Raw genomic sequence first — 16,932 nt, 5'->3', positions numbered from 1 at the left:
GCCATTGGCAAAGACATTAGCTGCGCCTCATTCAAATGTGTTGGAACCAAAAGGACAACACCCCTACAACATGTTTTTATTTATATTATATTCTGTTATATTCCCTCTCGTTCTGTAGGCCTATCATAATAAATAGACCTTTGAAATGACAAGGTAATATTTCTTGGAAAATACTTTTTTTTGGTATTGAATATCGACCAATTAAAGTGAATTAGGGAACTTACTATTTACACGTTTTTAAATCACGTCCTTAAAACCAGTTACTGTGCAGGAGTGTCTAATATGAAGACACAAAATGACCAAATAAAAGGTAACAGGCTATTACAAATAGTGTAATAACTAGGCCTAATAATAACCACAAAGGAAAAATATCTTTAATCAGTCAGGAACATGCTGTCCCTGACACATTTCTTAAGAATATAAATAGTGAAACAATTGGCTGCTTACCTTCAACGTCTCTCCACGTTTAAAACTCAACTCATCATCCGCAGTTGCTTTGAAATCGTATTTGGCAATGGCCTCCATGGTGAGGATTGTTGGAACACTTGTATGCGGTGTTGATGAACGCACAAGTACCCTTCTGAAGTCTTTCAATGGAGTTTATTCCTCCAAGGAATTATGAAAATTATTAACAACGTCAGAAAAAACCCCAGAATATCTCCGGTCCCGTTTTCCCCCTGGTCTGACCAGTCACTCCGAGTAGTGCAAATACCCTCACTCGTTGCTCGCCGCTACAAACCTGTGAATAAGAACGCAGATAGAGAACCTGAGATTGTAGCAGCAAAGTAACATTAACCAACACCGAAAAACAATGCACTAATATGATAGCTTGTGCTGTGATGCCGCGCCCACAGACAATACTAGCATTCTGAGGCTCGCACAAATCAGGGGAGGAAGGATATCATCTGATTGACGTTTCCTAAAGCCAACTAAAGCGCATCATCCCCACAATTGACCAATCGGATGTGACAATACTGTCAAATCCAATAGGTGTACTGTAGCTGTGCAAAACCAATGGGATCGCTAATTTACAAGCCTTGTAGTGGATGTTTGACAGGGAGATGTGGTTGATGACTCAAAACTCGAGCTAAATGTAGAACGTCTAATTTTGACTCAAAATCGTTTTGTGTCTGGTACAATGTTTTCTGCCCTCTTTCCTTGCCAACATCAATATTTTGTATAAATGTCCAGGTCATTCGAGTGAAACATTGGGGAGTAAAAACAAAGAGCTGCGATAGTTTGTAACAATGCAATAAATGATTTAGCTGGTTTGGTTTCCAAGTTTGACAAGCAACAGTTTGTTACAAAGTTAAAAGTAACCTAGTTGTCACAATTGCTCAAACATAGAAAGAAGACTTGTAGGCCTACTTTAGCTCCAACAGAAGAAAGATGACGAAGATACGACTATTGTTGTGCTAGTCCTACAATGTAGGCTAATTAAACAAGAATATAGGCTACATCATTTCAAAAAAAGTGAACGACGGTCCACCAGGACTTGCATGAAGCTAAAGTGAAACTATTCAGTTCTCCGAAGTAGCCTAGGCCTAGTCCACCTACATACATTTAATGTTACCTTGTTTCTACTTGCTATCCCTTGAAATTCTACAAACACGCGTTATTAGTAGGCTATCCACTATCCACTTTTATATACAGAACGTGAGCTCTGTATATAGGAAGCTTCCTATCGCGACATTTTGGGAATACTAAAATCTGCACAGAAATGATCCCCTCCTCTCTCTCTCTCTCACTCTCTCAATTCAATTCAAGGGGCTTTATTGGCATGGGAAACATATGTTAACATTGCCAAAGCAGGTGAAGTAGATAATATACAAAAGTGAAATAAAGAATAAAAATTAACAGTCAACATTACACTCCCAGAAGTTCCAAAAGAGTCAGGACATTACAAATGTCATATTATGTATATATACAGTGTTGTAACGATGTACAAATGGTTAAAGTACAAAAGGGAAAATAAATAAGCATAAATATGGGTTCTATTTACAATGGTGTTTGTTCTTCACTGGTTGACCTTTTCTTGTGGCAACAGGTCACAAATCTTGCTGCTGTGATGGCACACTGTGGTATTTCACCCAGTACATATGGGAGTTTATCAAAATCGGGTTTGTTTTCAAATTCTTTGTGGATCTGTGTAATCTGAGGGAAATATGTGTCTCTAATATGGTCATACAATGAGCAGGAGGTTAGGAAGTGCAGCTCAGTTTCCACCTCCTTTTGTGGGCAGTGTGCACATAGCCTGTCTTCTCTTGAGATCCAGGTCTGCCTTTCTCAATAGCAAGGCTATGCTCACTGAGTCTGTACATAGTCAAAGCTTTCCTTAAGTTTGGGTCAGTCACAATGGCCAGGTATTCTGCCACTGTGTGCTCTCTGTTTAGGGCCAAATAGCATCCTAGTTTGCTCAGTTTTTTTGTAATTCTTTCCAATGTGTCAAGTAATTATCTGTTTGTTTTCTCATGATTTGGTTGGGTCTAATTGTGTTGCTGTCCTGGGGCTCTGTGGAGTGTGTTTGTGAACAGAGCCCCAGGACCAGCTTGCTTAGGGGACTCTTCTCCAGGTTCATCTCTCTGTAGGTGATGGCTTTGTCTCTCTCTCTCTATGCAATTCAAAGGATTTTATTGGCATGGGCAACATGTTTAGGTTGCCAATGCAAGTGGAATACATAATACACAAAAGTGAAATAAACAATCAGAAATGAACAGTAAACATTAAACTCTCAAAAGTTTCTTAAAGAATAGAGACATTTCAAATGTTATACTTCTGGCTATGCACAGTGTTGTAACAATGTGAAAGTAGTTTAAGAACAAAAGGGGAAATAAATAGACAGATGAGTATTGTTTGTATTTAACATGGCTTTTTTGCTTCACTGGTTGCCCTTTTGTGGCAACAGGTCACAAATCTTGCTGCTGTGAATGCACACTGTGTGGTATTTAAATTTATTTTTATAATTATTTATTTATTTCACCTTTATTTAACCAGGTAGGCAAGTTGAGAACAAGTTCTCATTTACAATTGCGACCTGGCCAAGATAAAGCAAAGCAGTTCGACAACATACAACAACACAGAGTTTCACATGGAGTAAAACAAACATACAGTCAATAATACATTAGAAAAATAAGTCTATATACACAATGTGAGCAAATGAGGTGAGATAAGGGAGGTAAAGGCAAAAAAGGCCATGGTGGCAAAGCAAATACAATATAGCAAGTAAAACACTGGAATGGTAGATTTGTAGTAGAAGAAAGTGCAAAGTAGAAATAAATAATGAGGTGCAAAGAAGCAAAATAAATAAAATACAGTAGGGGAAGAGGTAGTTGTTTGGGCTAAATTATAGATGGGCTATATACAGGTGCAGTGATCTGAGAGCTGCTCTGACAGCTGGTGCTTAAAGCTAGTGAGGGAGATAAGTGTTTCCAGTTTCAGAGATTTTTGTAGGTCATTCCAGTCATTGGCAGCAGAGAACTGGAAGGAGAGACGGCCAAAGGAGGAATTGGCTTTGGGGGTGACCAGAGAGATATACCTGCTGGAGCGCGTGCTACAGGTGGGTGCTGCTATGGTGACCAGTGAGCGGAGATAAGGGGGGACTTTACCTAGCGGGGTCTTGTAGATGACCTGGAGCCAGTGGGTTTGGCGACGATTATGAAGCGAAGGCCAGCCAACGAGAGCGTACAGGTCGCAGTGGTGGGTAGTATATGGGGCTTTGGTGACAAAACGGATGGCACTGTGATAGACTGCATCCAGTTTGTTGAGTAGGGTATTAGAGGCTATTTTGTAAATGACATCGCCAAGTCGAGGATCAGTAGGATGGTCAATTTTACGAGGGTATGTTTGGCAGCATGAGTGAAGGATGCTTTGTTGCGAAATAGGAAGCCGATTCTAGATTTCATTTTGGATTGGAGATGGAGATGCTTAATGTGAGTCTGGAAGGAGAGTTTACAGTCTAACTAGGTATTTGTAGTTGTCCACATATTCTAAGTCAGGACCGTCCAGAGTAGTGATGCTGGACAGGCGGGCAGGTGCAGGCAGCGATCGGTTGAAGAGCATGCATTTAGTTTTACTTGTATTTAGGAGCAGTTGGAGGCCACGGAAGGAGAGTTGTATGGCATTGAAGCTCGTCTGGAGGGTTGTTAACACAGTGTCCAAAGAAGGGCCAGAAGTATACAGAATGGTGTCGTCTGCGTAGAGGTGGATCAGAGACTCACCAGCAGCAAGAGCGACATCATTGATGTATACAGAGAAAAGAGTTGGCCCAAGAATTGAACCCTGTGGCACCCCCATAGAGACTGCCAGAGGTCCGGACAACAGGCCCTCCGATTTGACACACTGAACTCTATCAGAGAAGTAGTTGGTGAACCAGGCGATGCAACCTTATAGATATGGGAGTTTATCAAAATAGGATTTGTTTTCAAATTCTTTGTGGGTCTGTGTAATCTGAGGGAAATGTGTCTCTAATTGGCATTGGCAATGCTCCTTATAAGACACATCACTGCACTCTAGACTCCTCTGTAAACTGGTCATCTGTTCTGCCAGTCACATTCTGTTAAAGGTCCCCAAAGCACACACATCCCTGGGTCGCTCGTCTTTTCAGTTCGCTGCAGCTAGCGACTGGAACGAGCTGCAACAAACACTCAAACTGGACAGCTTTATCTCAATCTCTTCATTCAAAGACTCAATCATGGACACTCTTACTGACAGTTGTGGCTGCTTTGCGTGATGTACTGTTGTCTCTACCTTCTTGCCCTTTGTGCTGTTGTCAATGCCCTATACTGTTTGCACCCTGTTTTGTGATGCTACCATGTTGTGCTGCTGCCATGTTGTGTTGCTTCCATGTTGTTGTCATGTTGTGTTGCTGCCATGCTGTGTTGTTGTCTTAGGTATCTCTTTACAGTGTGGGAAAAAAGTATTTTATCCCCTGCTGATTTTGTACGTTTGCCCACTGACAAAGAAATTATCAGTCTATAATTTTAATGATAGGTTTATTTGAACAGTGAGAGACAGATAAACAACAAAATAATCCAGAAAAACGCATGTCAAAAATGTTATAAATTGATTTGCATTTTAATGAGGGAAATAAGTATTTGACCCCTCTGCAAAACATGACTTAGTACTTGGTGGCAAAACCCTTGTTGGCAATCACAGAGGTCAGACATTTCTTGTAGTTGGCCACCAGGTTTGCACACATCTCAGAAGGGATTTTGTCCCACACCTCTTTGCAGATCTTCTCTAAGTCATTAAGGTTTCGAGGCTGACGTTTGGCAACTCGAACCTTCAGCTCCCTCCACAGATTTTCTATGGGATTAAGGTCTGGAGACTGGCTAGACCACTCCAGGACCTTAATGTCCTTCTTATTGAGCCACTCCTTTGTTGCCTTGGCCGTGTGTTTTGGGTCATTGTCATGCTGGAATACCCATCCATGACCCATTTTCAATGCCCTGGCTGAGGGAAGGAGGTTCTCACCCAAGATTTGACGGTACGTGGCCCCGTCCATCGTCCCTTTGATGCGGTGAAGTTGTCCTGTCCCCTTAGCAGAAAAACACCCCCAAAGCATGTTTCCACCTCCATGTTTGACGGTCGGGATGGTGTTCTTGGGGTCATAGGCAGCATTCCTCCTCCTCCAAACACGGCGAGTTGAGTTGATGCCAAAGAGCTCCATTTTGGTCTCATCTGACCACAACACTTTCACCCAGTTGTCCTCTGAATCATTCAGATGTTCATTGGCAAACTTCAGACGGGCATGTATATGTGCTTTCTTGAGCAGGGGGACCTTGCAGGCGCTGCAGGATTTCAGTCCTTCACGGCGTAGTGTGTTACCAATTGTTTTATTGGTGACTATGGTCCTAGCTGCCTTGAGATCATTTACAAGTTCCTCTCGTGTAGTTCTGGGCTGATTCCTCACCGTTCTCATGATCATTGCAACTCCACGAGGTGAGATCTTGCATGGAGCCCCAGGCCGAGGGAGATTGACAGTTCTTTTGTGTTTGTTCCATTTGTGAATAATCGCACCAACTGTTACCTTCTCACCAAGCTGCTTGCTGATGGTCTTGTAGCCCATTCCAGCCTTGTGTAGGTCTACAATCTTGTCCCTGACATCCTTGGAGAGCTCTTTTGTCTTGGCCATGGTGGAGAATTTGGAATCTGATTGATTGATTGCTTCTGTGGACAGGTGTCTTTTATACAGGTAACAAACTGAGATTGGAGCACTCCCTTTAAGAGTGTGCTCCTAATCTCAGCTCGTTACCTGTATAAAAGACACCTGGGAGCCAGAAATCTTTCTGATTGAGAGGGGGTCAAATACTTATTTCCCTCATTAAAATGCAAATCAATTTATAACATTTTTGATATGTGTTTTTCTGGATTTCTTTGTTGTTATTCTGTCTCTCACTGGTCAAATAAACCTACCATTAAAATTATAGACTGATCATTTCTTTGTCAGTGGGCAAACGTACAAAATCAGCAGGGGATCAAATACTTTTTTCCCCTCACTGTATGTAGTGTTGTGTTGTCTCTCTTGTCGTGATGTGTGTTTTGTCCTATATCTTTATTTAATTTATTTTTAATCCCAGCAGGAGGCCTTTTGCCTTTTAGTATGCCATCATTGTGAACAAGACTTTGTTCTTAACTGACTTGCCTAGTTAAATAAAGGTAAAAAAATAAATCAAAATAAGACATACATTTGGCAGGAGGTTAGAAAGTGCATCTCAATTTCCACCTCATTTTGTGGAAACTGAATATTCCTTCGTTTTGAATCAGTCACAGTGATCAGGTATTCTGCCACTGTGTACTACTCTCTGTTTAGGGCCAAACAGCATTCCAGTTAGCTGTTTTTTTGGTTAGTGCTTTCCAATGTGTCAAGTAATTATATTTTTGTTTTCTAAAGATCTCTCTCTCACACACACACAAACACACACTTTTGTATGAATATGCACGTGTGAAGAGTAGAAGACAACATTTAGTTTGGCTCTAGACCTCACCTGTTGTTGATGTGTCATATGGTGTAGGGACTCCATAGCAGGACTACTGGGCCATCTAGTGGTACAAAATTAGAATAAATTGTGAAATGATACAGGAGAAAAAATATGCAGATAATTTGATAGGCGACATACAGATAATTGTCAAAATAATGGAAACACTTGAATAAATGAGGGATAGAAATTATATTGAATGCAGGTGCTTCCGCACAGGTGTGGTTCCTGAGTGAATTAAGCAATTAACATCCCATCATGCTTACTGCCCTGCAACACTACAGACATCGGACGTCCAGCATTGCCATCAGCCACCCCTCCACCCCGGAGGAGCTGCAGCACACCTGATAAATTGAAATGAATGTGCCAAAGTTATAGAGTTACTGCTGTCTGTTCAGAAATAAATGAAATAATTCAGAATAGCCTAGTACACCACGAGAAATTTAGCCACAGACAAATAGCTTATTTTAAAAATAGCCTAACTGCGGAGTGCAGCCCAATAACAAGGCATAACCTATAGCCGGGAACACGCAGCAAATCTGTCAGTGAACAAAGAACATGCAGACAAAACTGGCCTTTCGCAATATTTCAAATAGTCTACAATTGCAGGAAAGCACAGGTTGGAAAGCTGTAGGGTACCAAATATTTGCTGAACTTCCAAATATTGTTTTACAAGGTAAAGCGAGAGAGAGAAAGGCTTTTGCCATGAGCTCATATGCCATCACCAGCACGCGAGCTGTGCATCATTGGGTGAGTCAGTGAAACTGGAATGCATTTTTAGGACTAATTTTTTCCTCATAATGTAGCGAGTTGGATGACCGTTCAAAACGAATTTTCCCAGTAGGAAATTGTTTTCCCCTGCTTTCCCGGTTGTCTTGAACAAACTGAAGTCGGAGATTTCCCAACTCCTAATTCCCATTTTTTTTAAACGCGGCATTAAAAACGATTATGCCAAAGTCTCCAGTCATGTAAAATGACGTGGAATTGCATTAAATGCGTTAATAAAAGGCCCAACATTTCCCGGACACTAGGCCACAACATTTCTTTTCCCATGTGTGTAACTTCGGTAAGTTCCTCTACTCTACTGCTCTATGCCACTACGCAAATGTGATGACATGCATGCAATGCTTTATTATAAAGGTGATTTTGTTCTAATGCATTCCGGTACCTCAGATCTCCAAGTAAAAGAAAATGATTGACGAGAAAAATACAGTCCAACCCATTGGGTATCTCACCGCACCCTCATATGCCATGTCTTGAAATAGGCATATAGACGGACTAAAAGTACATTTATATTGTAAAACTTTGACAGCTAACTTTCTTTTGGACATTATAGCACTGTAGAAGGCAGGAATCATTGAGCCACTGAAGACATGACTCTGCTTTTATGCTGTAGAATGTGTACATTTTGTCTCTTGTGTATTCAATTCTGTACATTAGTTTAGTTACAGGCCGGCTCCAGGCATAAGCGATATTAACGGTCGCTTAGGGTCCCTGGCCGCTTCAACCGACCCCAAAAACATATTGTTTTGGAACTCAGTCGAGAATAGTAGAATACACAAGGTGCAAGTTCTAAATGTTGTGTATCAGCAGTTTCTTGTTTTGTCAGTCACTGACAATTAGCCATGTCAGCTAACAAGTTTTTAGTCATGGCCGAATACGGGGGCCCCCATTGATTTTGTTATTCACTGTCACGATGTATAACTGATTGGAGACAGGCGCAGGAATACGTAATGGGGGGTTTTAATACTCCACCCAAAAATACAACATGCCATGAAAGGCATAGGGAAGAAGCCCAAAACAAACACGTATACAAAAACACAGGGATGTAACCCAAACAAAAGAGCCAGGTAAAACCTCCAATAAATCCACAGGACTAGACCCGTAATAACAAGTGTACAACAACACACGGGACAAGACCCGTAATAACAAGTGCAAAATGTGTAGAATTGCATGAAATAATATAATATAATTGTTAAATTTGCTCTCCGCCCTATGGCAAAAATGTGTAGAACTGCAGAAAACTTGCTTTAAAACTGCAAAAAAATCTCTGCACCATGGCAAAATAGGTAGAATTGCATGAAATTTGTTATAGAACTGTAACATTTTCTCTACGCCCCATTGCAAAATGTGTAGAATTGCAGGGGAAAAAATGAAAAAAACGTACATATTTCTCTCCTCCGTCAAGACCGGGTCACACATTTTGTTTGCCCACTTGGTGAAAATGCCCCTCAACCAAATCTCGCTTAGGGCCCACAAAAGGCTACCGCTGTACCTAGTTAGTTATGTTCCAACACTCTCTTCATCTGTGCCAATATCAGTTATTTTTAAGTCTTGGTTCCAATAGTTTATATTTTTTTCTAAGAGATAGGCTTTCTGCAGGGTTTTGTATATCTTACCTATCATATGAGTATCATTTTCTGACTTAAATAGAAGTCCCTCATGTTGTTATGGTGTTCTTAACTGTGAAGTTGTTCATGTTCTCAGCTCCATCCTTTGAAAACAGACACGTAAAACCATTCTGGGGATGAACATGCGCATCTTCATCAGACCAGAGAATCTTGTTTCTTATGGTCTCAGGGTCTTTAGGTGCCTTTTGACAAACTCCAAGTTGGCTATCATGTGCCTTTTACTGAGGACTGGCTTCCGTCTGGCGACTTTTCCATAAAGGCCTGATTGGTGGAGTGCTGCAGAGATGATTGTCCTTCTGGAAGGTTCTCCCATCTCCACAGAGGAATTCTGAAGCTCTGTCAGAGTGACCATAGGGTTCTTGGTCACCTCCCTGACCAAGGCCCTTCTCCCCCGATTGCTCAGTTTGGCTGGACGGCCAGCTCTAGGAAGAGTCTTGGTGGTTCCAAACTTCTTTCATTTAAGAATGATGGAGGCCACTGTGTTCTTGGGGACCTTCAATGCTGCAGAATTTTTGTTGGTACCCTTCCGCAGATCTGTGCCTCAACACAATCCTGTCTCAGAGCTCTGCGGACAATTTCTTCGATCTCATGGCTTGGTTTTTGCTCTGATATGCACTGTCAACTGTGGGACCTTATATTGACAGGTGTGTGCCTTTCCAAATCATGGCCAATCAATTGAATTTACCACAGGCGGACTCCAATCATGTTGTAAAAACATCTCAAGGATGTTCAATGGAAACAGGATGCACCTGAGCTCAATTTCGAGTCTCATAGCAAAGGGTCTGAATACTTATGTAAGTAAGGTTTTTCAGTTTTTTATTTTTAATACATTTGCTAAAATTCTTAAAACCTGTTTTCGCTTTGTCATTATAGGGGTATTGTGTGTATTTATTTAATACATTTTAGAATAAAGCTGCAATGTTACAAAATGTTGAAAATACTTTTGCCATTCTGTTATGAGTTTTGTTATTATTTTATTTTTGGAATTTATTACATTTATGGATCTGCAGGGGACTTTTCAGATTTTCCTCGTTTTAATATAATTGAAATAACTGTTTGATCCATGGAACTTGGAAGCACTGAATTGAATGATGTGTTACTTTCTCCCAGAATGTCAAATAAAATGATATCTTCTCCACACAAATGTTTTAAAAGTGTCTAATATTTATGTTCGGGTGATTTCTATGTTGCATCCTAAGATGCTGGATTCTTCTGATGAAGACTCCGAAGTGTACTTATAATAAATGGAACAGATTTATTTAATGTTCACCATAACACATTCCAGTCGACCACTCTCTACAGTGTCTTCAGCCCAACTCACCAATACATAATTGAACTTTACCCGCCCTTGCATCGCGTAATCCAATCACTTCAATGCCAGAACGGAAACCCCATTGTCATTTGTTAATTCAAATAACTGAACCCCTGCATGCAAATCCCATTGGCTATTTGCAACCATTTTAAATCTAAACTCATTAACACATAATAGATTTCTCAATACCCCACATTCTATTTTTAGTGATAATTCTTTTGTTTGCTGATAGTTACTTTTTGAAGGGATTTGTTTGACAAAAAGATGAAAACATCATGATTGGTTGTGTTCATGCCAAATGAAAAGGTAATATAAAACAATATACAGTTAAATAACACGTCTTTACTATTAGGCCCCGAAACTCACGGTATGTCAGCACTATGTTCACCACCATCAACAAAACACCAAATGGAATTCGTGGAAGAATGGTGTTGCATCCATAGCAATTAGAACACTCGGGATCTCTATGGTTGCATCCTTCCAATAGAGTTGCAGACACTTGTAGGCATTGTCTGATGTTTGATGGCGTCACTTCTACGAAACACAATGATGCCAACCAAGGTACATCGAAGCTGTTCTGGCTCTTGGTGGCCCAGCGTCCTATTAAGCTGCTTTATGTTGATGTTTCCTTTATTTTGGCAGTTAGGCTACCTGTAAGTTCCCAATTAGTTTTAAATTATCATTAAAACGTCACATTGCGTGGAACATTTTCGCTTTCATTTTGTCACAAAAAAAGAAGGATGGGAAGCAATAAATTCCGGGATTGGAATTGCTAGAGTTTGAAAAACGTACAGTATGTTGGTGAAGGTATTCTTTCGGGCTAGGCTATTGGTCATCAAAGAACAAGTAGGACCACTCTTCTTGCTATTAAAATGCCTTTATTGAGGTGCCATGTGCCATGTTAGCATTAAAAAAGTACATTGGCCGTCCTTGATCTTTGATGTGGCTGTCAAAATGTATAAAATACACACATCGACTTGTGAGTCAAGACAATACAGCCACGTCTCAATGGTGCCAGTCAGCTAGACTTCTAAACAGAAGGGTTATCCTTGAAACTTCATCCTCAGCCAATGAAAGACGAAGAGCGCATAGACTATACAGTAGCGTCGTGCAGCTGCAGGAGAGTTATCACTCTCCTAGTTAAATATCGAAGACACTGGGCACCTGTCTCCACTCCATCAAGCGCGTGCAAACGATATGCTACTAATCAGTAAAGTCCACTACAAGAGCGGAAACATTGATTATATTTTGATGGATCTCACAAATAAAATGGAGTGGCATTATTGAAGGTATTTAATACTACTAGAATACTACTAGCATTTGTATGTGCAAGATGGAAATGTAAATATGATTTGTTTTATCAGTGAGTTCTAGCCACTACAATATTATTTAAAAACAGCAAGACAGTTGCATTATTAACTGCTTGAGAATTCTCCCTGAGCATAAACACTTGTTGATCTTTTTTTTTCTTTACCCAGATTTTATTAAGATTACATCGGAAGTTATCAATGGATTTCTATAATGTGTCGGTTTTGCATGGTGACACCTCAGCGGTTGAAGTGAACACATCTGAAGCTTCGACAGGTAAGCATTTATCATGATTGAAAATGTTTGTACATTAGGCTGGCTATTCAGTATAGCAATTAAACAACCAGATTGTAGAAACGTGTAATGGTCACTGCACTGGAGGAAATCTTTGCACGTTTAAAAAATAATTCATAGCCTACAATGATTTCACATGATCTTATTGTGGCAATGATTTCACATGATCTTATTATGGCACACATAATGTAGGCTATAATGAAAGCTACAGTCATCCTCTTTTTATTTTCATTCGTTTTTCCTTGAAGACGTTAAATGGTTGGTTTCCTTCACTGCTCTGTCTAACACTTGTTATTCAGAGGGAAATGGAAATCTGTCTAGTAGCTTCCTGAAGGCACAGCTAGTGCCAACCTTTTCCTTTTTGAGTGACTTGTTTTTCGTCAGAATGGCGCATACTCTACCTTAATCTCAAAAGAGCCATGAAAATTCCTGTGAACTTTTAGTCACCACACACATACAGTAGCAGCTATGTTATTGAGTTTTTTTGTCAAAGATACAGTATATAGCACATACCAAGGGCACTAAAATACATATTACTGGGAACGGAAAGATCTTCACGGGTTTGGTTTGTGGATAGCCTATACTGTATACTATATATCATGCTTTATTACAATGTTCCTCTCCTGGCTGTAAATTCTGGCTGATACCAAAGTCCTGACTTCAGTGTCTGGAAAGTCTGTTTTGATGTTGTCGGCACAATGCGATGATAATGAGGGGGGCTGTTTTTAAATCCAAACAGTGAGAGATCTCAACAAGCCGCCTGATCCCGCGAGTTGACATGAATGTGGTATAGCAACCCAGTGCCTTCAGAAAGTATACAAACCACTTGACTTTTCCACATTTTGTTGTGTTACAAAGTGGGATTAACCTGGATTTAATTGTCGTTTTTTGTAAACAATCTACACAAAACACTCTGTAATGTCAAAGTGGAAGAAAAACACAGCTATTCAACTCCTTGAGTCAATACATGTTAGAATCACCGTTGGCAGCAATTACAGCTGTGAGTCTTTTTGGGTAAGTCTCTAAGAGCTTTCCACACCTGGATTGTGCAAGATTTGCTCATTATTCTTTTCAAAATTCTTCAAGCTCTGTCTGGTTGTTGATCATTGCTAGACAACCATTTTTAGGTCTTGCCATATTTTCAAGCGGATTTAAGTCAAAACTGTAACTCGGCCCTTCATGAACATTCACGGTGTTCTTGATAAGCAACTCCAGTGTAGACTTTTTGTTTTAGGTTATTGTCCTGCTGAAAGGTGAGTTCATCTCCCAGTATCTGATGGAAAGCAGACTGAACCAGGTTTACCTCTAGGATTTTTCCTGTTCTTAGCTCCATTCCCTTTATTTTTATCTTGAAAAACTCCCCAGTCCTTAACGATTACAAGCATACCCATAACATGATGCAGCCACCACTATGCTTGAAAATATGGAAAGCGGTACTCAGTAATGTGTTGTATTGGTTTTGCCCCAAACATAACACTTTGTATTCAAGACAAGCTTCATTTTTTGCAGTATTGCTTTAGTGCCTTGTTGCAAACAGGATGCATGTTTTGGAATATTTTTTTATTTTGTACAGGCTTCTTTCTTTTCAGTCTGTCAGTTAGGTTATTATTGTGGAGTAACTACAATGTTGATCCATCCTCAGTTATCTCCTATCACAGTCAATAAACTCTGTAACTGTTTTAAAGTCACCATTGGCCTCATGGTGAAATCCCTGAGCGGTTTCCTTCCTCTCTGGCAATTGAGTTAGGAAGGACACCTGTATCTTTGTAGTGACTGGGTGTATTGATGCACCATCCAAAGTGTAATTAATAACTTCACCATGCTCAAAGGGATATCCAATAGGTGCTCTTCTTTGTGAGGCATTGGAAAACCTCCCCGATCTTTGTGATTGAATCTGTGTTTGAAATTCACTGCTCGACTGATGGACCTTACAGATAATTGTATGTCTGGTATATGGAGATGAGATAGTCATTCAAAAATCATGTTGAACACAATTATTGCACACAGAGTGAGTCCAACTTATTATCTGACTTGTTGAGCACATTTTTATTCCTGCACTTATTTAGGCTTGCCATTAAAAAGGGGTTGAATACTTATTGACTCAAGACATTTCAGCTTTTCATTATTAATGAATTAGTGAACATTTCTAAAAACAAAATTCCACTTTGACATCATGGGCTATTGCGTGTAGGCCAGTGACAACACATCTCAATTGAATCCATTTTAAATTGCGGCTATAACACAACAAAATGTGGAAAAAGTCAAGGGGTGTGAATAGGGCTGTTGCGGTGACCGTATTACCGCCACACTGGCGATCACAATTCATGAAGGCAGTCAAATTCCATGTGACCGTATAGTCACGTAATTAGGCTTCTCCAAGCTCTGATACTGCTGATGGTTATTAGTAGCCTACCACACTTACTAACTGGTATTCAGCACTCCATTGTCCCTCTAATCACTCTGACTTAAATGCAAATGTAATCGAAAATCTAATCAAACACTTTATGAGATCGTGTTGCGCAACATTTCTATAGGCTATGCAATTGGGGGAGAAAACAAAGTGATGGCCTCTATTGAAAAGAGGAGGATCCCATCAGCTTTCTATAGGCTAGGCCTACTATATTTTTTTCTCAACTTTCTTAATAGGAGTATAGCCTTCCTGGCTGGAATGAATATGAACCACAGAAAAAGCATCCTCCATTCACTATTTAAGTGCACAGAGGGGATGCCGCTGGGAAATTTGAGGCATTATCAAGTGCTTGTCAAATTGTGAATGAGAGACTGATGAAGTGTGTACAGCCTGCGCAAAAAACAGAGTAGAGCGCAAGCCTTTCAAGCAACTTTTTTCAAATCATCATTAGTCACCTCATGCAGCCTTACAATGTATAAAAACTCTGAACATGTAGCCCAATGTTTGTAGAACAACTAAAGTTACATGAATAACTCTAAATGAAGCATATAAGAGTACCTATTTCTTTGTTAACTGCACAGCACAGAATAGCCGCATGTGCGCACTCCCTCAAATCGTTTGAAGAAAATATCCTTTCTATTTTATTCAGCTTTGTTCAGTTGTATTCTTCATACTACAAAATAATATAAAATAATGGCACGGAATTCTAAGCAAATCTTGTCTGCTAAATGAACTAGTGTAGCCTACGGCCATTTGGCATAGCCAGATCAGGACCTAACATAAGGACAACTCAGAGTATGCTATTCTGTTCTTCTGAAATAGACTTTTTGTGCATATGGAAACCTTTATTTCAGCTCATGAAACATGGGACCATCACTTTACATGTTGCGTTTATATTTTTTGTCCATTATTGTCACGGGCTGGCTCGAGGAACAACAGGAGAGGTAGAGTCAGGCGCAGGAGACAGAGAGAGTTCGTGACCACCCTTCTTTATTTGAAGCACTGTACGTGGTCGACAAGGTATAGGGGCGCAGCCCTGAACGATTCTGCGGTGGTGTACACAAAATAAAAGAAACCACTGGCAGAAGGAAAAACTAAATACACGTTCTTACGAACACACAAAACCCGGACAAGCAACACAATCACGTACAACCACATACATCCTACGCTAACCTAAATAACCCCCCCTTACTAATGACTAACCCAAAACAGGTGTGTGCCTACCTAGACCTAACCAAACGAAAGTGAAACAAAAAGGGATCGATGGTAGCTAGTAGGCCGGCGACGACGACCGCCGAGCTCCGCCCGGCCGAGGAGGGGCGCCACCATCCGTCACTGTCGTGACAGTACTCCCCCCCTGACGCGCGGCTCCCGCAGCGCGCCGACGCCGGCCTCGAGGACGCCCCGGAGGGCGAGGCGCAGGGCGATCCGGATGGAGGCTGTGGAACTCCCGGATGAGCGCTGGGTCCAGTATGTCCTCCACCGGTACCCAGCACCTCTCCTCCGGGCCGTACCCCTCCCAGTCCACGAGGTACTGCAGGCCCCTCGCCCGGCGTCTGGAGTCCAAGATGGACCGGACTGTGTACGCCGGGGGCCCCCCGATGTCCAGGGGGGGTGGAGGGACCTCCCGTACCTCATTTTCCTGCAGCGGACCAGCTACCACCGGCCTGAGGAGAGACACATGAAACGAGGGGTTAATGCGATAATAAGAAGGAAGTTGTAATCTGTAACACACCTCGTTTATTCTCCTCAGGACTTTAAATGGCCCCACAAACCGCGGACCCAGCTTCCGGCAGGGCAGGCGGAGGGGCAGGTTCCGGGTCGAGAGCCAGACTCTCTCCCCTGGGGTGAACACCGGGGCCTCGCTGCGGTGCCGGTCAGCGCTCGCTTTTTGTCGTACCCTGGTTCGTTCCAGGGATTCCTGCACAGCGTTCCAGGTCTCCCTTGAGCGCTGAACCCATTCCTCCACCGCAGGGGCCTCCGTCTGGCTCTGATGCCATGGCCCCAGGACCGGCTGATAACCCAACACACATTGGAATGGTGATATGTTGGTGGAGGAGTGGCGCAAAGAGTTCTGAGCCATTTCGGCCCATGGCACGAACCTTGCCCACTCCCCTGGCCGGTCCTGGCAGTAGGACCGCAGGAACCTGCCCACCTCCTGGTTTACCCTTTCCACCTGCCCATTACTTTCGGGGTGAAACCCCGAGGTCAGACTGACCG

General features: G+C 41.5%; 1 protein-coding gene across 1 annotated transcript in view; it reads right to left on the bottom strand.

Annotated features, from left to right (window-relative positions):
- LOC106564671 (growth factor receptor-bound protein 2) overlaps positions 1-876 on the bottom strand; it is a 33,853-nt gene extending 32,977 nt beyond the window's left edge. Inside the window, exon 1 of the mRNA XM_014130887.3 lies at positions 448-876. Coding sequence (XP_013986362.1) covers positions 448-525 — 78 coding nt within the window. The 5' untranslated portion in view covers positions 526-876. The remainder of the gene's footprint in view (positions 1-447) is intronic.
- Between the last annotated feature and the right edge of the window lie 16,056 nt (positions 877-16,932).

Source organism: Salmo salar, chromosome 12 (genome assembly GCF_965601325.2).
Source record: "Salmo salar chromosome 12, fSalSal1, whole genome shotgun sequence".
Lineage (NCBI taxonomy): Eukaryota > Metazoa > Chordata > Actinopteri > Salmoniformes > Salmonidae > Salmo > Salmo salar.
This window is presented reverse-complemented; position numbering and strand designations above follow the sequence as displayed.